The sequence below is a fragment of the Dendropsophus ebraccatus genome, chromosome 8 (genome assembly GCF_027789765.1).
Source record: "Dendropsophus ebraccatus isolate aDenEbr1 chromosome 8, aDenEbr1.pat, whole genome shotgun sequence".
Lineage (NCBI taxonomy): Eukaryota > Metazoa > Chordata > Amphibia > Anura > Hylidae > Dendropsophus > Dendropsophus ebraccatus.
The window spans coordinates 81,404,811-81,427,344 of record NC_091461.1 but is presented as its reverse complement, the minus strand read 5'-3'; the positions used below and the strand labels follow the sequence as shown (position 1 = coordinate 81,427,344).

Sequence of the window (22,534 nt, the reverse complement as noted above, 5' to 3'; positions counted from 1 at the left end):
TCGAGGAATCCGCGCTGAATCCGCATGCATTCAGCGCTGAAATTCAGCGAGTATTTGGCGAGTAAACTAGACTATACCAGAATATATACTAGAATCCTCCTCCCCCCTTTTTTCCCCATTTCCGCCCTGATTCAGCGAGTAATTTCCGCTTGTATTCCGCGCTGAATACGTGCGTATTCCGCGCTGAAACAGAAAATCAGAGCCCCATTGATTTGTATAGGCTTCCGCTAGCGGAAGAATGAACATGTTCATTCTTCTGGCGGAAAGCGGATTAGTTCAGTGCGGAAATTCCACCGTGTGAACTGCAGAGCAGAATTTCCATTCAACTCAATGGAAATTAGCTCTGCACCTATTTTAACGGCTGAAATTTCAGCGCTGATTCAGCGCAGAAATTCGGCTGCTTTTGCTCTGTGTGAACGAGCCCGGCGCTGATGATGAATGACCTCTGACCTCCCTCTTCTGCCGGGACCTCTGTGACTGCACCACCTCTGTAAGTATACAGCACACTATCACTGATACAATGGGGGCTGGGAGACACTGGTAGCTGCTTACACACAACTACTGACAGCAGCAGGGTGTTTTAGTTCTACAGGAGCTGTGACACTGTAGGACTACAACTCCCAGCGTGGTCTGGCTGCTGTCTGTGCCCCCCTTCTAAGAATCAAAGTTGAAGTGGACAAAAGCTGCATAGACAGAGCACACTGGGGGTTGTAGTCCCACACTGTGTACAGTTACCCTGTGACTGCAGCTCCTGTAGGACTGGAATATAATATGAATTTCCCCATATTACCTTATCTGATTGTATAAAACACTGAATAATAAACAACTAGTAATGTACCCCATGTACCCCAATATGGTCCCTGTATGGCGCTGTTATACTGTGATGTTATCAGGTGGTATCGGGTCTGGTATGGTGGTATTAATCAGTCACAGTATGTTGGTATCAGGTCTGGTGTGGTGGTATTAATCAGTCACAGTGTGGCGGTATTGGTCAGGTCTGGTGTGGTGGTATTAATCAGTCACAGTATGTTGGTATCAGGTCTGGTATGGCAGTATCATCCAGTCACAGTTTGGCGGTATTGGTCAGGTCTGGTATGGTGGTGCCATCCAGTCACAGTGTGTCGGTATTGGTCAGGTCTGGTATGGTGGTATTAACCAGTCACAGTATGGTGGTATCAGGTCAGGTCTGGTGTGGCATTGTTATCCAGTCACAGTATGGCGGTATTGGTCAGGTCTGGTATGGCGGTGTTATCCAGTCACAGTATGGCGGTATTGGTCAGGTCTGGTGTGGCAATGTTATCCAGTCCAGGAACTTGTAGTACAACAATCACAGCTGAAATATTATGACTGGTTATTTATAAAGTAAGAGGCGTTTGAGGTTCTGCAGCAGCTGAGGTGTATGATGAGGTTCTGCAGCAGCTGAGGTGTAGTGTGATGTTCTGCAGCAGCTGAGGTGTAGGGTGATGTTCTGCAGCAGCTGAGGTGTATGATGAGGTTCTGCAGCAGCTGAGGTTTATGATAAGATTCTGCAGAACATCATAATACATAATGAGAAAATAATAAGTTTACTAATAGCTGAGGTATCGACGTGAGAATATGTGAGAATAGTTTCTACACAATTGATTCTAGTATCGGGGGAGGGGGGGGGCGAGCCATTTTAATTTTCGCCTCAGGCAGCAGAAAAGCTAGAATCGGCCCTGGATGTACATCAGCAGGGGGTTATTGGGGGGGAAGTACCGTGGGGGGGGGCTATTCTATATGGAGGGATGTATAGATGAGGATGTTGCTGGAGCAAGAAGCCTAAAATGTCTGTCTGACAGATCCCGTGGAGAGGAGTCATGGCCAGAGAAGCCTTCATGATGGCCGGAGCCAGATGGAGAAGAAAAGGAAAAGTGGACGTCTAGAGAAGACACCTACTGTGAGTCACATGATGTAACTGCACTATAATCACTTATAAGGTCTGCAGAACCTTTATACAGCTGGGATCTACCTTTGTATCAGGGGTGTCACACTCCGGCCCTCCAGGTGTTACAAAACTACAATTCCCGTCATGCTTTAGCTGTCCAGTCATGATGGGATTTGTAGCGATGTAACAGCTGGAGGGACGGAGTGTGACACCTGTGTTCTATTGTCACTGCTTTGGGAGAATATTGGTCTTTTATAGTGGCTGTTATTTGGTGACAGTATAGTGGTATTATCCAGTCACCATATGGTGAGAGTAGTGGGCATGGTGTGATTGTATTACTCCTATTATTGGTGTGGCTCCACCTCTGTGACACTTTAGCTGGTAATGAAAAGAATGATTATAGAGGTTTACAATGGACTAAAGGTCCGGTCCCTGACCTGTACACTTGGATCTACAGCTGTGTACCTGCTATAGACCTCACAGATTCTCTTTAAGGGCACGTTCATACCTAATCCAATGCGGATTTGATACTTCTGATTTAATTAGTTGAAATAAATGCATAAATACAGTATGCCGCATCAAATCCCCAGCAGATTATGTTATATCATTATTTTTAGGTGCTGATGGTGGGGTTCACATGTTTAACCCCTTAAGGACAGAGACTGAAATGGCCTTAATGACTGAGACAAATTTTATGAATATAACCTGTGTCACTTTATTCATTAATAACTTCGGGATGCTTTTACCTATCCGGCTGATTCTGAGACTGTTTTCTCGTGACATATTGTTGGCATAATGTGGGCATAATGTGCCATATGGGCACAGGGTAAGCCACCAAAGGGACAGAGCGCCATTTAGAGGCTGGAATGGAGGATGGAGGCAATTACAAAGCTCCTGTGCTGCCAGGACAGTAGAAACCCCCGACAAGTGACCCCATTCTGGAAACTACACCCCATAAGGAATCTAACAAGGGGTGCAGTGAGCATATGGACCCCACTGGTGACGGGCACTTACGTCCCATTTTCACGTCCCAAATGTGGCCATCACCAGGGGGCCATATCCCCGCTGCCCCCCTTGTTAGATTTCTTATGGGGTGTAGTTTCCAGAATGGGGTCACTTGTGGGGGGTTTCTACTGTCCTGGCCGCACAGAGGCTTTGTAATTGCATCATGGCATCCTTTAATGGGAATGGCGGCCATACCTATTTAGCTGGGGAAAAGGGACAATTCTAATTTATTTGGGGGTATTAGGCCAATTATTAGTTTATAAGGTTGGAAATGACAGGTGTCCATCAAATTCAACCTGTGTTGATTCAGAGGAAGGCAAAAAACCCTCGTAAGGCAGACGACAGTAGCCTCATGACAGGGAAAAAAATCCTTCCCGACTCCATAATGGCTATCAGAATAATCCCTGGACCAACGTGACCCCTGAAATAGGAATAAGGGACAGAATTTAGAAAATGTAGAACTCCAATGACATGTGGTATGCCTTGAAGCGATCCTGTATGCAGAGGCCGGGGTGATCAGGACAGGTGGCACACTGGAAAATGGTGTCCTTCCTGATCCCCCTGTTACGCCACACTCTGCACTTCTTCTGGGGTCTCCCGTTCTCCAGTGTGGTGGACGTCACCTGGAAAATGTTGTCCTGGTGCAATACGGGGTCCTTCATATCCAGAAGCGCTGGGTCCGCTCCATGGCTGCTAAATATTACTGCTTCTGATATTTTCGGATCGTGCCGCAAGCTACAGTAGCTCGGGCAGCGAGGGACCGGAAGAGGGGGTGCTGGTATAAAAGTTATCCCTGTACAGGTGGTAACCTTTACCAGGAGTGGGAAGATCAGTTCCCGGACGATCTTCCCACTTGTTCCGAGGATGGGGGGGAGGGGGCATCTGGGGGCTAGATTAGGGTGTCCCTTCCTTCATGTACGTGCACACTGCGGAATGAGGAAGGATAACCCTTCGTGCATTCCACAGCTGGCACCCACCGGCGGACTGATGCAGGGGCACGTCTCCATCCGTGTCATAGACTCCATTCTATGCAAAGGCGGATTCCGCTCTCTGTTCAATGTGTTCATTCTTTGGATGGACGATGGAATCCGCCCATGCATAGATTGGAGTCTATGACACGGGTGGAGACACGCGCCCGCATTAGTCCGCCGGCGGGTGCTAGCTGCGGAATGCACAAAGGGTTATCTTTCGCCATTCCGCAGTGTGCACATACCCTGGATCTGTAAGTGTACCCTGAGGTACTCTCACAGAGTTTGTAGAATTTCATACCATCATCTCTTATTGGGACGGTACTGGCGGAAAAGACGTGTCTGGGGGGGAGCGTATGCTACGCTACCCCAAGACACGTCACTGGATGATGAGGATGAATGGAGGAAAGAAGGAACACCCTGGGGGCCATCGTTATACGGGGATTGGTATATGGGGTATGTAGTGGTGTAGTGTCAAACTGTATTCAATGTAGTGTGGTGTAATGTAGTGTTTTTTACGTGTTATTTTACAGTAAGTATAAAAAAAACAACCTACGCCAACAAAGAAGTTGCTGATAAATGCCGCACTTATGTGCAGCACTTATCAGCAGACCGTGGCAGTAGGATATAGAAAAAAAACACCCTACGCCAAAAAGGAGGAGTTGCTGATTAGCAGCGCACTTTCGTGCGATGCTGATCAACACTCAGCGGCGATAGGGTGCGGAAAATAGAAAAAAAAAATTTGGAAAAAAAACCGAAAAACATTTTCTACATTCTGAACATCCCTGTAGCTGCTGATAAGTGTATTACACATATCAGCTGCTAGAGGGCAGCAGAGCGCAAAATCCGGAAAAAGCCGATGGGGACCGCTAGAAATAGCCGAAGACCCGATGGAAAGACGGAGGACGCCGGCCGTTCACGGCGATCGAGCCGGTGGCACCGTGCCCACCATTACTTTTTACAGTAATGGTGGTCGGTGCCGTCCTTGGACAGCCATTTTTTCCGCCATTTTTTCCGGGTCATCGGGTCACCGATGACCCAGAAAGGTTCAGATCGCCGCTATTGGCTGATCTGAATTGATCAGCCAATAGCGGCGATCGTAAGCACGGGGGGTGTTAACCACCCCCCGTGCCGAGAAGCTAAGATGGCCTGCTATGATTTATAGCAGGCCATCTTCCCCGATCGCTGTGTGCGAACACACAGCGATCGGGGAAACATCGGGCGTAAATTTACGCCCTGATGCGTTAAGTACCAGGGCGCGAGGGTGTAAATTTACGCCCGATGTCGTTAAGGGGTTAAGGGAGTAGTGGGGGACATGGCTAAATGAAGCAGAATTTGCTACAGCTTGTATTTTACACCGCTATCCATGATATGGTATGTGGGCTGCTGGGGTTTGACTGCCTGGTGGTGACTCCCTTTTGAACTTGTTTTTATACAGCTCTGATTTTAATCTGTGAGTCTAAAAAAGATTGTTTTCATTTTCTTTATTTCTGGATGTGCACTTCTGTTCTTGTCTCTGGCTTTTTCTTGTTATGGGCCAGCAGGGAGAGGGGCAAGGTCAAAGTTGCAGCAGTCTTACAGGCTGCTTTGCTAGTTGTAAGGGTGGACAGTAGTGCGCTCCACTCCCCACCCTATAGGGCCATGTTCACACAGTGTATTTGACCGTTAAACAGTGGACAAAGATCGGACAATTACGCACGCTACGGTATATATGTTTATTTATTTTTTTATGTGTTTTATTTATAAAATGGGATAGGGGGGTGATTTTAACTTTTATTGGGGGAGGGGCTTTGGGGTATTGCAAAAAATTTTTTACTTTTTTTTACACATTTCAAGTCCCCTGGCGGACTTTTACATGCAATCGTTAGATTGCATACACTGATCATTGCTATGCCATAAGGTGCGTTTACACGAAACGATAATTGGCCTGATTGTACGATTAACGATGTTGGAGTAACAATTTTTTTTTCATAACGATCAGCGTTTAGACGGTAAGATATATTGTACGGAAAATCGTTTTGCAATCGTTTTGCGATCGCCTAAGCCTATCTCACACATTGGTTTAATCGGCGAACGACTGTTCACACGGAACGATCTGCAAATTTTTTGCGAACGACGATTTGATAACATGTTGAAAGATCAAAATGAACGATTTCTCGTTTGTCGTTTGATCGTTCGCTGCATTTACATGTACGATTATCGTTCGAATTCGATCGTTATCGTGCAAATTTGCACGATAATCGTTACGTGTAAAGGCACCTATAGGCATAGCATTGATCAGTGTAATAGGTGCTCTGCTCTGCTGGAAGGTAAGGCTGCCTTTACACAGAGAGATTTATCGGACAGATTTTTTAAGCCGAAGCCAGGAACAGACTATAAAGAGAGACCAGGTCGTAAAGGAAAGACTGAGATTTCTCATCTTTTCAAATCCATTACTGGCTTTGGCTTAAAAAATCTGGCAGATAAATCTCTCTGTGTAAAGGCACCCTAAGAGACCTCCAGCGGTCCGACACAGCGATCGTAACCCTCGCAGTCACACTGCGGGGGTCCCGATCAGTAAGTGGCAAGGGACTGTCCCTTACACTTAAAGAGAGGTCAGTCCGACACTCATAGAGAATGAATGGAGCGTCGGACTCACTATTCATTCTCTATGGGCATCGGACACATTTCAGGAGCGCGCGCGCCGGGCGCTGAAATCTCCGTCACCAGACCGGATCAAGAAGCAGGACCCGCAAGATCAGGTAAGTATAGGGGGCTCTAGCGGGGGTCGGGAGCCTGTCACCCTGGCACAGGGGGGTGACAGGTCCTCTTTAAACGCCACAATTTAAGGGGTTAATGACAGGCTGCAGCCGGCCCCCCTGTACGCCCAGGGTTGTCTAGGGGCTAAACCAGAACCAGGTGTAGGACAAACACAGGGAGATGTGCCCCTCTTCTACTGCTAGCCTGGCTCACAAATGTGAAATGCTGCCCATTATTGATAAAGAACAAATTCCCACTAAATAAATGGCATATTGTTTACACACAGCAAGTGAGCATGTTATTGTGCCAAGCACGGCGGGCAGGTAATGTATGGCCCTTGGCATAAAGATCTAGGAGGTGGGGGGAGGGATAGACAGACAAAACTGGAGTCCATCCTCCTCCTTTCTCCTCCCCTCATGGCTCCCGCCCTCTTTTGTCTCTCACTCTCTTTGTATTGATGCCGGCTATGTGAGCATAGAGGTTCCGTTCACACAGGAATGGTGACAGCTTCCCGCTGCTTTATCCTGCTGATCATACACCCTCCCGGTCTTTGGTATAAACGCTGCGTTTTATCAGTGTGTGTACAGCGTGTGCCCGGCGATCGGTCACACCCATACACTAACACGCCCTACAATCCGGGCACTCCTTTTTCACAGAGGTGGTGACTAAAGGGGTTTTATGGCTGAGACACCGTGATACACGGGCTTCCCTGTCTGGAGGTGACAGCTCTGAGGAGAACATGGACGGTGTTTCGTCGCTCCTGATAATCCTGAGCTTGGCGCAAGGTACTGGCCGTGTCTTTTGTCTGTGAGTCCATGTTACAGCTGATGTGTGCTCTGGGGTCACTGAGGCCACCCGATTTACGGCTCCTGTTGTGAAGCGTATTGTGGCCATAGGGGATCAATTCTGTCCCCTTTATTTAAAGTTTTCTCCATCACTACAAGTATAGAGTGTTATATGACCGTATACAATGTCAACTGCACAGATTAGGTCTTTTCTCTCAAGAAAATGCAATCAGTGCAATTATCAGGTAGTAGAAAAATAGGCTGCATGACTTAAATGGCTAAAAAATCCATTGTGTACGTCGACATTGCGGTAGTTATATGTGGGTAACTGCCTGTGGCATATTGCAGAAATATCCCAGACTGTAAATCACTCCCAGTCACATGAAGGGTTTGTTTTGCTCCATTTAGTTAAATAAGCTATTTCTGCAACAAATCTGTCACATGTGAATCAACACTTATGTGCAGGTTGTTGTGCAAGCTTCCTGGATCTGGTTTGTAGCATCTCGGAGTATTGGCTGTCACTAAAAGGTTGTGTGTACATTGCCATTATATGGTTAGGGCCGTATTACATGGTCTGGCATTTAATGTAAGCTTACCGAGCCTATTGGATGAGGATTGTTTAGAAAAGACTGCACGTACATTGTTAGCGATGTCCGTGCAGCCCTTGTTGTATATAGTTCATATCATCCACGCATCCTCCTAGCCACTCACCACAGCCACCGCTGACACTGCTAAAGTCACTTGGCCAATTACTGGCCTAGACGGGACAGAGCTGAGACCAGTGATTGGCTGAGCGGGCTGTCACTGCCCAGGTGGCTTCAGATGTGCCTGCGGCGGCTGTGCTAAACGGGCAGAAGCCAGGAGGACACCCAGGGATCATAGAGACTTAGAGAGGTAAGTTTAAAGTATATTATTTTACTTTACACCAGGGCTGTGGAGTCAGAGCTAGCTTTGGCTTGAGTAAAAAAAAAAAAATAAAAAAAAAAATCTATTTTTGAATTTTCATATGAATGTTATAAATGTTCCTCATTAATCTATTTTATGTTCTATCAATCTGAGGCCCTTGTTAGTTAAAAAAAAAAAATTCTCAGATTTGGTTAGAAAGTGTGAAGTATTTCCTCCATATATCGGTAATAAAGCACTGGCCCTATTAGATAAGGGTGGTCGGGGGAAAGTTGGCGGTTACTGTTTGGCAGGTTATTTCTGTGGCTCTGGATACTGTGATGTCACGACCCCACTCGGAAATGCCCACTCACTCAATCAGTTACTGAGGCAAGTCAAAGCTGCAGTCACTGACAGGCTGAGCTCAGGAGTGTGGATGCTGACAAATCTGAGCCTACAGCTGACCTCTGTATCTCAGGTATCTGGCATTGTTAGCAGTGTTTCTTTGTGTATGGTGGATATTTAGTTAGAAACATAGAAGACTGTCAGCAGGAAAAGACCACCTGCTCCATCTTGTCTAGTCGTGAGTTGTTCAGGACATGGAGGCTGGAGACTGGCTTCATCCACTGCACACACACAAAGAGGAGAATTTGCTTTATATCTTTACCCTATTCACTTAGAAGTCGCCCCAGGATCATGTAGGACATTGGGATGAAGTTGCTGAGCCTGGTCTTCTTTGTACTAGTTCAATAAATAACTCCCCTGGTGTCTGACTGACCATTTATGAAGGAGTCGGAGCTGCTCCTTAGGGTGCGTTTACACAGCGAGATTTATCTGACACATCTTTGAAGCCAAAGCCAGGAACAGACTATAAACCGGAAACAGATCATAAAGAAAAGACTGGGATCTATACTCTTTTTAAATCCGCACCATTTTTAAAAACGCACCATTACTGACTCCACAGCCTGCTTCAGCCTGGGCCTGGTGGTACAGTCACTTTAAGGTCCATTTACACAGAAAGATTATCTGCAAAAGATTTGAAGCCAAAGCTAGAAACTGACTATAAACAGAGATCAGGTCATAAAGGAAAGCCTGAGATTTCTCCTCTTTTCAAATCCATTACTGGCTTTGGCTTCAAATCTTTGGCAGATAATCTGTCAGATAATGTTTCTGTGTAAATGGACCTTAAAGTGACTGTACCACCAGGCCCAGGCTGAAGCACTGGAGGCGGGCCGAGCCACCCTTAGTGGGAGGAAACCCCTGCCCCTCTATGATAGGGTTCCATTGATTCTAATGGAGTCACGTCATAGAGGGGCTGGGGTTTCCTCCCACTAAAGGTGGATCGGCCCATCTCCAGTGCTTCAGCCTGGGCCTGGTGGTACAGTCACTTTTACTCATTGCCATTACTCCTAGCGATGCGTGCCCGGTGGCTGATGAATTTTAAATGTGTTAAAAGACAGCGATCAGCTGATGATGGTTTCTTTGGCTGATTGCTTGGGGCGATTATTCTGCCGAATATTCCTGATTTGGCAGATTATTTCTCAAGTCTTAGGGCTCTTACACTTTAGCATCTATGTTACAATTAAAAGACAACTCCGGCGGGACCCCCCCCCCCCCAAAAAAAAACCCACAGACACCATACTCACCATCCCTCCGGTGACGATCGCCACTCCATTCGCCCGCCGTCCGCCTCACCGTCACCTGCGTCCGCCGTCCAGCAATGTCTCTCGCTTCCGGGTCCATGAGAGAGAAAAGGCTGCCAGCGCGCTTGCGCACCGGCAGCCTTTTCATTGGCTGGAGCGCATCACATGGCTTCCAGCAAGCTCAGCCAATCAGGGCTGAGCAAGCTGGAAGCCATGTGATGCGCTCCAGCCAATGAAAAGGCTGCTGGTGCGCATGTGCACCAGCAGCCTTTTCTCTCCCATTCACTCTCAATGAAGACGCCGAAGAGGAAGAAGACTCGGACCGCCCCCCAGCTCTGACGTCACTCGACACCAGAGAAGAGGACAGTGACGACCGTAATAGGTAATGTATATATACTTTAACTTCCGGGGTGGGGGGTCGGAAAGTGGGGGAAGGGGGCCAGACCAGGTATTTAACCACATTACAAAGTTATATAACTTTGTAATGTGTGTTAAATAAGCCAAAAAAATTTTTCGCCGGAGTTGTCCTTTAAGATATCCAGATCTCTTGTGGTTATACCAAACTCATTTATGTTGCTTCCTTGATCAGCTTTTAGGCATGGGCATCCATGGTAGACCACTACTTTTGCTGGCAAAAAAAAGATATGGCCTTTTAAATACAGTGGTGCTTTGGATTACAAGCATAATTTGTTCCGGGTCCATGCTTGTAATTCAAATATGCTGTTAAACCAAAGCAAATTTTCCCATAAGTAATCACTGATATGCAGACAATTGGTTCCACACCCCAAAATAATGCTTTTTTTTTTTTTTATTGTGAATAAAAGTTATTGCACAGTATAGCAATCAGCATGTGGAGTATAATGTATAGTAAGGGCATAAACCTGAAAAAAACAGCAGCAGTTTGTAAACAGAGATTAGGAGATGCAGATCCCCATAATGCAGTAGCATAGTACAACAGCCTAGAATAGAGAAGCATGGCTTCTGTCAGAGGTCTGTGTGGTCACATGACAGCAATGGGGAAGAGGTGTGTTTTTAGCATGGACCAGGAAGTGTGAGAATCACAGAGCTGTGCAGTAGGACAGAGACAGAGACTATATACAGCAGTGTGAATGGCTGAGCGTAAGTGCAGGCACATTATAGCAGCAGTGTGTATAGGTGCGTGTGAGTGCAGGCACATTATATCAGGAATGGAGAAGATGGGAAACACAAGGGCTGACAGAGACTGCAGGGAGTATGAAGAAATGAGCAGGGCAGATGTGGGCACATACATGCAGGCACTCTGTCCGGGGAGAGAGGGGTTACAGCTATGAAGAGATTACCTCCACAGTCCTTTCCCCTGATGCAAGCCCCAGCCTGAACTGGATCTGCTATGATTTGGAACGTGAGGGACTTCCTGGGTCAGAGTACAGGGCTGTAGACCACATATGCAGACCCTGCCCCTGCCCCTCCCCCACTCCCACCCAGTACACAGAGCACTTAAAGGGGTACTCCGGCCCAGCCGTATTTTTTAGATATGGCCGGGGAGGGGGTGGTTATGGATGGCAGAGGTCACTTACCTCCCTAGTTCCAGCGCCGGGTCCCGGATCGCGGCGCCCTGTACCCCCATCCTGCGGCCTCTTCCTCGGTACAGGGCGCCACAATCCGGGACCTGGCGCTGGAACCGGAGAGGTAAGTGACCTCCATCCCACCTCCCTGAGTGCAGTAGTGTACTTTTAAAGTGCAAATGTTGTTATACCTTTCAAAGTCTAAATCAATAGTATATGTGATATAAAGCAGGTTTGCAATTTACATTCATTATTTTTTTTTTTTTAATTATCATGGAAAACACAGGAAGTCCTGAGTTTCCTAGGTTATCTGAGCGCTCACAGAGAAAGCAGTCATTTGATTGATGAACACATTGATCCATGCACTCTGTACTGGCCAGGACTTTATGGTGGAGATTTATCAAACATGGTGTAAAGTGAAACTGGCTCAGTTGCCTCTAGCAACCAATCAGATTCTACCTTTCATTCCTCACAGACTCATAGGAAAATGAAAGGTGGAATTCTGATTGGTTGCTAGAGGCAACTGAGCCAGTTTCACTTTACATTATGTTTGATAAATCTCCCCCTATGTGTTTAGTTTCTTTTTTTTTTTTCCAACCAGCACAAAACTAAAAAGCTGGTTTCAGGAGACAGGACCTGGATAAGTATAGCTTTGTTCTACAGCTTGATAAAAATAATGAATGCAATTGAAAACTTTCTTTATTTCACATATACAGTGGTGCCTTGGATTATGAGCATAATTCGTTCTGGGACCATGCTTGTAATTCAAATCCACTCTTGAACCAAAGCAAATTTTCCCATAAGAAATCACTGAAATTCAGACAATTGCTTCCATACCCCAAAAAGGATATTTTTTTTTAATTCGGAATAACATGTGGAACAGATGAAGCAAACAATAATAAACAGCTGAATATGTTATATTATAAGTTACTGTACAGTATAGTAATCAGCATGTGGTGTATAATGTATAGTAAGGGCATAAACCTGAAAAAACAGCAGCCGTTTGTAGATACAGGATGGAACTGCAGATCCCCATAATGCAGTAGGGTAGTACAATAGGCTAGAATAGAGAAGCAGGGCTGCTGACAGAGGTCTGTATGGTCCCAGGACAGCAGTGGGAAAGAGGTATGTGTTAGCATGGATCAATCAGAAAGTTAGAATCACAGAGCTGTGCAGGAGGACTGTGACAGAAACTTTATGTACAGCAACGTATATAGCTGAGTGTAAGTGCAGGCACATTATAGCAGGGATGGAGAGGATGGGAAACACAAGGGCTGACAGAGACTGCAGGGAGCTGAAGGAGTGAGCAGGGCATATGTGGGCACATAAATGCAGCACTCTGTCCAGGGTGAGAGGAGTTACAGCTATGAAGAGATTACCTCCACAGTCCTGGCCCCTGATGTAAGCTGTAACCTGGGTCAGAGTACAGTGCTGTAGACCCCACTATGCAGACTCTTGCACTCCAGCTCTTACCTAGTACAGGGAGCTCTTAAACCAAAGCAATGCTCTTAATCCTAGTTACAATTTTGAAAAACTGTGAGCTCTTCTTGCAAATCCTCTTAATCCAAGTTACTCTTAAACCAAGGTACCACTCTACTGTTAATTTATAGTTATAACGAGAGTGGCACTTTAAGTGTGCTAGTGTGCACTTTTTCCATTGATTGCTGCAATATTTGCTGTTCAGTTTGGGAAAGTTAATCACCAGTAATTTCTAACTTTGCATATCATTTTATGGGAGCCCCTGGTAAGTCAACAGTGTCAACAGTACTTTATTGTGCGTAAAAAAAACAAAACGCATCCCTTTTTTTTTTTTTTTTTTATAATGGAAGTCAATGGAAAAACGGATCAAAAACAGATGCACACAAATGCATCCGTTTTTTGCAATCCGTTTTTTGGAAAAAACTGATCCGTTAAACGGATGCTGAAAATGCAGTGTGAACCTAACCTAACTCTCCAGTACCCGCCAACCGACTGTATCATTTTATGGGGGTCCGTTTGGCTGCCAGTATTTATGTAAAAAAAAAAAAAAAAAGCTTTTATTCTGGTATCGCTGATCGTCCAGGCAGCCCATAGCATATAGTGGCCGTCTGCTGCCAACATTCCTATTCCACGGAGCGACGGCAGCAGATCTTCAACTTCATGATGAATGATGTCGGCTGATCGTTGCTTCCTATTCCACGGAACCATTATCGCCCGTAACGCCCGATAATCGTTCCGTGGAATAGGGCCTTAAGCTGGTTTATTGATAAAAATGCCAAACACTATATTCTATTCAAGGGTATTTATTAGGGATACTAAAGGTGTACCAAACGTGCAGAATAAACATAAAGTACAGAAAACAGAATCCAGAGATCTGTAACATAAGGTACATGGAGAAGAATCGAGATCCATGGAGAAAAGATGGCATGTCGATGTAATGTGGGGTGAGGATTTTCCCAAATATGGTTGCGATTTTCCCAGACCCTGGTTGTGTAGATACATCCTTAGTGGACCTGATAAAAATAACAGAATTAAATTAAATGTGCATCAAAAGGGTGGGGTAAGGGGATGGGAAAGGAGGGGGTCACAAACACATGGACAAATCACTGTAGAGAACATAGAGAGCACTTTAAAAAAACAAACTATACTGATAAGTAATAGAGGCTACAGGTGTCACCTACTCAATCCAGGGTTCAACATGTGGTCACAAAGAGTTAGAAGTTCCATATCCAAGCCTTTAGAATGTAAGTGAATAATGTTAAAATCTATTTGGCTTCCTTCTCATTCAGGGTCCTGTCTGTCCCTCTCCATAAAGGTGGAACATGATCAAATCATGCTCTTGTGCTTACTCATCTGCGTTTTGGCTTTTATAGTAGTGTCGCCTACATAGACAAGGCCACAAGGGCAGGTCCGATGTGCAGGTGTACTGGTTTGTGATGTAAAAATATGTCCAGTTTGAGTGAACCTATTGCTATTTGACATATTACTGCATGCTGCACAGTTGAGACATGGAAAATTGCTCATTTTAGTAGGGGCTAAAAATTACAAACCAAATACATTCATTCATAAGGGGACAATTGCCAGACACCTATGTCTATAAGAAACTGTCCCAGGACCCTACACGGGCATACAGCATAAAATTCAAGACTCTGATAGATACAGCACAGGATGACAACATCATTGATGACAAGTTAACTATCTTTTCCTAACACATCCCATTACTCCTGTGTTGTACACATTACCTAAGATCCAAAAGAACCTACGTGCCCCCCCCCCCCCCCCCTTTCAGGCTGCCCCATTGTCTCAGGAAGGGGAGTCTCTCTTCAGCCATTCAGCTATCTTTGTAGACAGCCTACTCCGTAGCTTTGTACGGGACACAACATTTTAGCATCTTTTGATGTTTTTTCTCTATATACGTCCAGTGAACCTGCCTTAGGACTAGTAGCCATACAACATTCTTTGATTTATTCATCTATGTCACCTAAGTGTCAAAGATTTGTGGTAACTCTTCTCACTTCCATACTAGAACGCTTTAAAAAAAAAAAAAAATTGGGGGGGACCTTTTATAGACAGAGCCGCAGGATCGCAGTGGGCTCTATGTCATGTCTACATTAGCAAATAGATATAGATATATATATATTTCTATGTCTTTAGGTGAGGTACAATACAGCCTGTTAGCACTCTTCTGCTATAACTGGTGTCACAGTCTATGAGACTACGGTAAGATATATATATATATATATATATATATATATATATATATATATAAAATCTCTTTCTTTGAGGAGACCAACATCTACCCCTCTGCCTACGTGTCACATGCCACCTGCTGGTGCCGGTATATTGATGACATCTTCCTCCTTTCCTCCTTCCATCTTCCTCCTTCCTCCTTTCCAAAACTACATCAACAGTTAAAGGACAACTCTGGCCAAAACTATTTTTTAATATGTTATTACTTACGGAAAGTTAGACAAATTTCTAATGTACATTAATTATGGGAAATGCACATATAGGGCTATTTCCCTTAATTTAGTAGATCAGGAAGACTTTAGAGTCTCTAAAAAGAGATGACCTCACGAACTAGGGGTGTAATTACAATGGAGTGTCCAGCAGGGGCGCACTATATATAGAAGTCAATGAGTACCATTGACTTCTATATATAGTGCTCCCCTGCTGGACACTCCATTGTAATTACAATGGATGTGTATGTACATGTAATACAGTATACAGTGTTTTTGATTGAATACATTTATGGAATACTTTGGGGAGCAAGTGTCCTTGCTCCCCAAAGTATTCCATAAATGTATTCAATCAGTACATAACAATAAGCCTGCCGAACCGCCCCTGCCGAACGCCGCCGCTCTGGACTACACTCAACTATTACTCTCATGGTGATGGGAGAGTAGTAGCTGCGTTATTATGCCGCTGCTGCTGATGGACGCAGGGGGAGCCGCTCATCACTGTGCAGCTATCATCCCCTCCTCCTCCGGCCAAACTTTACACTATTTGATGGCTGACTCCCCGCCCGGCCACTGCTCTCTGATCACACGTGCCGGCTCCCGTTGCTTCATGGCGTCCCCGGCCCGTGTGTGTTTGGAGAGCTGTGGCCGGGAGTCAGCCATCACATAGTGTGAAGTTTGGCCGGAGGGGGATGATAGCTGCACAGTGATGAGTGGCTCCCCCTGCGCCCATCAGCAGCAGGATCAGCGTTGACGGTGGCGATATAACCCAGCTACTACTCTCCCATCACCATGAGAGTAGTAGTTGAGTCTAGTCCAGAGCGGCGGGCGTTCGGTAGTGGCGGGCAGCGGTTCGGCTGGTTACAGTTATGTACGGAGGACACTTGCTCCCCAAAGTATTCCATAAATGTATTCAATCAAAAACACTGTATACTATATTACATTTACATACACATCCATTGTAATTACAATGGAGTGTCCAGTAGGGGCGCACTATATATAAAAGTCAATGGTGCTCATTGACTTATATATATAGTGCGCCCCTGCTGGCGTTCCATTGTAATTACACCCCCTCTTCTTTTTTTTTTTTTTTTTTTTTTAGAGAATCTGAAGTCTCCCTGATCTACTAATTTAAGGGAAATAGCCCTATATGTGCATTTCCCATAATTAATGTACATTAGAAATTTGTCTAACTTTCCGTAAGTAATAGCATTAAAAAATAGTTTTGGCCAGACATTGGTACATTCCACCCAAGAACTACAATTTCTAGACCCCTTGGTATACAAACAGGGCAACAAACTAGGGACCTTTTCACTAAACCTTCTGATCAGAACAATTTACTCACTTACGATAGCAATCATCCTAAAAGCATAGACAAATCACTCACCTGGTCCCAACTACATAGGGTTAAGAGAATATTCAGTGATCCAGACAGGGTGGACAAACGACTAGACGATAAGTGCCACAAATTTAGGGACCTATGAGACTGGCCGGTGGCAGTCCGATCAATAATGTAAATGGGCACCGATCTACTAGATAGGCTCAGTCAATGAGCGCCAGTCTTTAGCTATGTCTGTGCAGCCCTTGGCCTAATCTGTTATACATTACCTCTCCACACTCCTGGTCTTTTCCTGCCCTCTGCTTTCACTCCCAGGCTATAGTTTCAGAGCAACCTGTCTGAGCTGACAGGCCACCAGCCAATCATTGGCCGCGGCGCTGGAAGTGAAAGCAGAGGCCAGGACAAAACTGGGAGTGTGGAGGGGTAATCTTTTAACAGTTTATTCATTGTTAGCCGTCGGCCGCGCATCCCTATTACACGTAGTCAGTAACTAATGATTTTAGGTCCGGACCTAAACACATGATCAGCCGATGATAATAATAATTACATGGAACTATACTTTGACGATTTATAGTTCTGTGTAATATGGCCCTTACACAGAGAGGGTATCCTCCTCAGCTTATTGCCAACCACTGTAAACTTATCCAGGACACCCCTCCAGATTCTCCAGACCTTCTTCGCATATTGACACCTTTTGTGTCAGTAAATTGTTTACCTCAGCACCTGCACTTGGCTGTGTGGGCAACTAATATGGAGGCCAAAATAAGGATCAGTAAGCACAAGTGCTCAATTTGCAAGAATATGCTGAATTTACCAGGGCTGTGGAGTCTGAGTCGTGGAGTGGGAGTCGGAAGCTAGTTTTGGCTGGAGTCAGAGTCGGAGTTGGAAAAAAATGTTCCGACTCCAGCTTTAAAAAAATGTAGAATTTAATTTTGATATTAATTTTACAAGTTTTGCTCATGAATATATATTATGAGCAACATTCTAATAGGACACTGGCCCTATTACATAAGGGTGGTCATGGAAAAGTTGTTGGTCACTATTTGGCAGTTTGTCCATTGTGTGGGGGGAGATCTGTGCTGTTCTCTTCCTGGATGCTGGATGGTTGCATATGAGCAGCAGTGTAATATGAAGATATCCTGTGTAATATAGAGCAGTGCTTCTCAAACTGTGAGGCGGGCCTCACCAGTGAGGCGCCCCCTAGTTGTTGGTGAGGCATAGCTGGGGAGACAGTTTTCACAGAAGTAACTATGATCTGCACAGTCCTTTTGCTGCTTGCAAAAATCTCCTTTTTAGCAACATTATTAATTTATTGATACTTTATTAGTATATAGAGCTTGGGAGACAGGTGGAAGGTAGCCCTAGCAGTATTTTCAGCTTTTAAATCAGCTTTCACCACAGATGGTGAGGCCCAGGCACCCTCTTGGTCAGTCTGGTGAGGCCCAGGCATTGCCTTGGTCTGTTGGGTGAGGCTCCAGTAGAAAAAGTTTGAGAAGCACTGATATAGAGGAGGGGGAGAAGACATAAGTAGTGTAGCTGTAACCTCTGTCCTCAGTGTGTTTTCTCTCTGGGAGAAAATTGTGTGTTTTTCTTCAGTGTTCTATGGCTGCAGCTGTGTGTGTGTGCGCTATGGCTGCAGCAGGCTGTGTGTGTGTGTTTTTCTTCAGTGTTCTATGGCTGCAGCTGTGTGTGTGTGTGTGTGTGTGTGCTATGACTACAGCAGGATTTGTGTGTGCTATGGCTGCAGCAGGCTGTGTGTATGTGTGCTATGGCTGAAGCAGACTGTGTGTGTGTGTGTGTGCGCTATGGCTGCAGCAGGCTGTATGTGTGCTATGGCTGAAGCAGGCTGTGTGTGTGTGTGCTATGGCTGAAGCAGGCTGTGTGTGTGTGTGCTATGGCTGAAGCAGGCTGTGTGTGTGTGCTATGGCTGAAGCAGGCTGTGTGTGTGTGTGCTATGGCTGAAGCAGGCTGTGTGTGTGTGTGCTATGGCTGAAGCAGGCTGTGTGTGTGTGTGTGTGTGTGCTATGGCTGAAGCAGGCTGTGTGTGTGTGTGCTATGGCTGAAGCAGGCTGTGTGTGTGTGTGCTATGGCTGAAGCAGGCTGTGTGTGTGTGTGTGTGCTATGGCTGAAGCAGGCTGTGTGTGTGTGTGTGCTATGGCTGAAGCAGGCTGTGTGTGTGTGTGTGTGTGTGCTATGGCTGAAGCAGGCTGTGTGTGTGTGTGTGTGTGTGTGTGCTATGGCTGAAGCAGGCTGTGTGTGTGTGTGTGCTATGGCTGAAGCAGGCTGTGTGTGTGCGCTATGGCTGAAGCAGGCTGTGTGTTTGCGGTATGGCTGAAGCAGGCTGTGTTTGTGTGTGTGTGCTATGGCTGCAGCAGGCTGTGTGTGTGTGTGTGTGTGTGTGCTATGGCTGCAGCAGGCTGTGTGTGTGTGTGCGTGTGCTATGGCTGCAGCAGGCTGTGTGTGTGTGTGTGCTATGGCTGCAGCAGGCTGTGTGTGCTATAGCTGCAGCAGGCTTTGTGGGTGGGTGTGTGTGTATGCTATGGCTGCAGCAGGCTGTGTGTGTGTGTGTGTGTGTGTGTGTGTGTGTGTGTGTGTGTGCGCGTGCTATTGCGTGCCCCCACAGTGACCTTTTATATCACTGTGTAACCCCTCTCTATATCACTATATGTGACCCCCTGTATATCACTATGGCTGACCTCTATTTCACAGGTATCTGGCATTGTTAGCAGTGTTTCTTTAAGTATGGTGAATATTTACTTAGAAACATACTGAAGAAGACTGTCAGCAGGAAAAGATCACCTGCTCCATCTAGTCTAGTTCTGAGTTGTTCTGGACATGGAGGCTGGAGACTGGCTGCATCCACTGCACACACAAGAGAAGCTTCCTTTGTATGTTTCAGAAGTCGCCACAGGATCATGTAATACATGTAGAAGCTGCTGAGCCAGTGTGATAGATAACTCCCCTGGTATATGACTGGCCATTTATGAAGGAGCAGGAGTTGGAGTCGGTCCTGATAAAATTCAGGAGTCTAAGTCGGAGTTGGGAGTCGGAGCTGTGGCTTACCGACTCCACAGCCCTGGAATTTACCATCTCTGAGGCTCAAACTATTATATGTCAATTGCAATAAAAGATAACTGATCATGTTTCACCTCTACGGATAGGTAGGGACAGACAGGATACTGAATAAGAAGGAAGCCAAATACTTTGTAACATTGGACACTTTACATCCTAAAGCAGGGGTGGGGAACCTCCGGCCCGCGGGCCGCATCCGGCCCCTGAGACCTCCCGATGCGGCCCGCGGCCCGCAGCTCCCCTGTGATGCTCGCCGCTCTGCTGGGGAAGAAGCCGGCATACACCGCATCCTCCGGTGTCTGTGACAGCTGGCGGACACCGGAGGATGCTGTCTGTGCCGGCTTCTTCCCCAGCAGAGCGGCGCGTGTCTTTAGTCTCTTGCGGGCCGCGCGCGATGACGTCATTTCATCGCGCGCCGCCTGCAGGAGAAGACCGGCACAGAGGACCTGGGACAGAAGAGGACCTGGACTGCGTGGGAGCGGAGGTAAGGTGAGTGGGATGTTTATTTTTTTATTTGGGGGTTAACTAGGATCCCAGGGACATGACTGATGGGGGGGGACAACTAGGCTACCAGGGACATGACTGATGGGGGGGATAACTAGGCTACCAGGGACATGACTGATGGGGGGACAACTAGGCTACCAGGGACATGACTGATGGGGGGACAACTAGGCTACCAGGGACATGACTGATGGGGGGGGGGCAACTAGGCTACCAGGGACATGACTGATGGGGGGGGGACAACTAGGCTACCAGGGACATGACTGATGGGGGGGGACAACTAGGCTACCAGGGACATGACTGATGGGGGGGGGGGGGACAACTAGGCTACCAGGGACATGACTGATGGGGGGGGGGACAACTAGGCTACCAGGGACATGACTGATGGGGGGGGGGACAACTAGGCTACCAGGGACATGACTGATGGGGGGGGGGGGGACAACTAGGCTACCAGGGACATGACTGATGGGGGGGGGGGACAACTAGGCTACCAGGGACATGACTGATGGGGGGGACAACTAGGCTACCAGGGACATGACTGATGGGGGGATAACTAGGCCACCAGGGACATGACTGATGGGGGAGACAACTAGGCTACCAGAGACATGACTGATGGGGGGGGAATAACTAGGCTACCAGGGACATGACTGATGGGGGGGGGGGGGGGAATAACTAGGCTACCAGGGACATGACTGATGGGGGGGGGACAACTAGGCTACCAGGGACATGACTGATGGGGGGGACAACTAGGCTACCAGAGACATGACTGATGGGGGGGAATAACTAGGCTACCAGGGACATGCCTGATGGGGTTAACTAGGCTATCAGGGACATGACTTGGGGGTTAACTAGACTACAAGGGGCATCACTGGGGGTTAACTACAATAGCAGGGGCACTAGGGGAACAATACTATGCCTTGTCCTGGGTGCTGCAAACCCCCGCTACTAACTGCCGCGCACGGTATGCGGCCCTCGAATGATTTTATTAATGCCCGACCGGCCCTCGACATGGAAAAGGTTCCCCACCCCTGTCCTAAAGGCTTGAATATGGAACTAAAATGGAACTTCTAACACTTTGTGACCACATATTGAACCCTGGATTGAGTAAGTGACACCTGTAGCCTCTATTACAACTTATCAGTATAATTTAAATTGTTTAAAGTGCTCTCTATGTTAAATAATAGTGATTTGTCCATGTGTTTGTGAGCCCCCCTCCACCTCCTTATCCCCTTACCCCACCCTTTTGATGCACATTTATGCTCCTTGGTTCCAATTTAATTCAATTTTTTTTCTCAGGTCCGCTATGGATGTATCTCCACAACCAGCCATATTTGGGAAAATCCTCACCCCACATTACATCGACATGCCATCTTTTCTCCATGGATCTCCATTCTTCTCCCTGTACTTTATGTTGTAGATGTCTGGATTCTGTTCTCTGTACTTTATGTTCTCACCGCACATGTTTGGTATACCTTTAGTATCCCTAATAAATACCCTTGAATAGAATATGGTGGTTTGGTATTTTTTTATATGGTTACGTCAACAGGTTTTCAATACTTGTGGTTATGCACAATACCTTGGTCTTGCTGATATTATCTACCTCCGTTATATATACATATAGTGAGTGTCTATCTTGCCCCCCCCCCCCACGTGACAATTTTTTGTCATGTCCCTTTTCCCATAGCTGTACGTTCTCCCGAGTGACATATCAATGTCACACACTCTCTTATATTTGCAATTATGCCCCATGCACCATTGTAGGTGCAGACCCACAATGTCGGGTCCTCCTCACTAGGTGTACCACTGGTGTTTCTTTTTTTCTAAATGTATCTTTTCTATTCATTACCTAAATTGCCTTACATCGATACAGATTTTATCATAGCAGAGTCTTTCTGTGCTCTGTACCTCTACATATCGTGCTTCTGTCTCTCTGGCTCCTCACAACACGCTGACAGGTCCGATCTGACAGCGTGTTTGTGTTTACTGTGCCTGGTCCACTCCCCGATGCTTATTGGCGGTGACATAGACATTCCACACTGATTCTCTCCTGCGTTGTCAGCATGAGATCACCGCATGCGGCGTCTTAGTGCATGTATGGCTTACTCCCTCCTCCCAAGCTGGCTCACAACAAACACTAGTATGTAAATTATTGATTTCTTCCTAATGTATTTTGAGTGCTTATACCATTTACTTGTTCATATTATGATCTCAT

General features: G+C 46.3%; 1 protein-coding gene across 3 annotated transcripts in view; it reads left to right on the top strand.

The window, feature by feature from the left end:
* TMEM132A (transmembrane protein 132A) overlaps nucleotides 1-22,534 on the top strand; it is a 244,442-nt gene that overhangs the window by 39,950 nt on the left and 181,958 nt on the right. Inside the window, exons 1-2 of one of the 3 annotated variants that reach the window (XR_011364268.1) lie at nucleotides 7,020-7,403; nucleotides 21,619-21,828. The exons of 1 other annotated variant lie outside the window; for it this stretch is intronic. Coding sequence is in view for 1 of the 2 variants with exons in the window: in XM_069980763.1 (XP_069836864.1) it covers nucleotides 7,358-7,403 (46 nt within the window). In the remaining variant the exon portion in view is untranslated. Of the gene's footprint in view, nucleotides 1-7,019; nucleotides 7,404-21,618; nucleotides 21,829-22,534 lie in introns of those variants that run through there. One more of the 3 variants, XM_069980763.1, reaches the window with a different exon arrangement.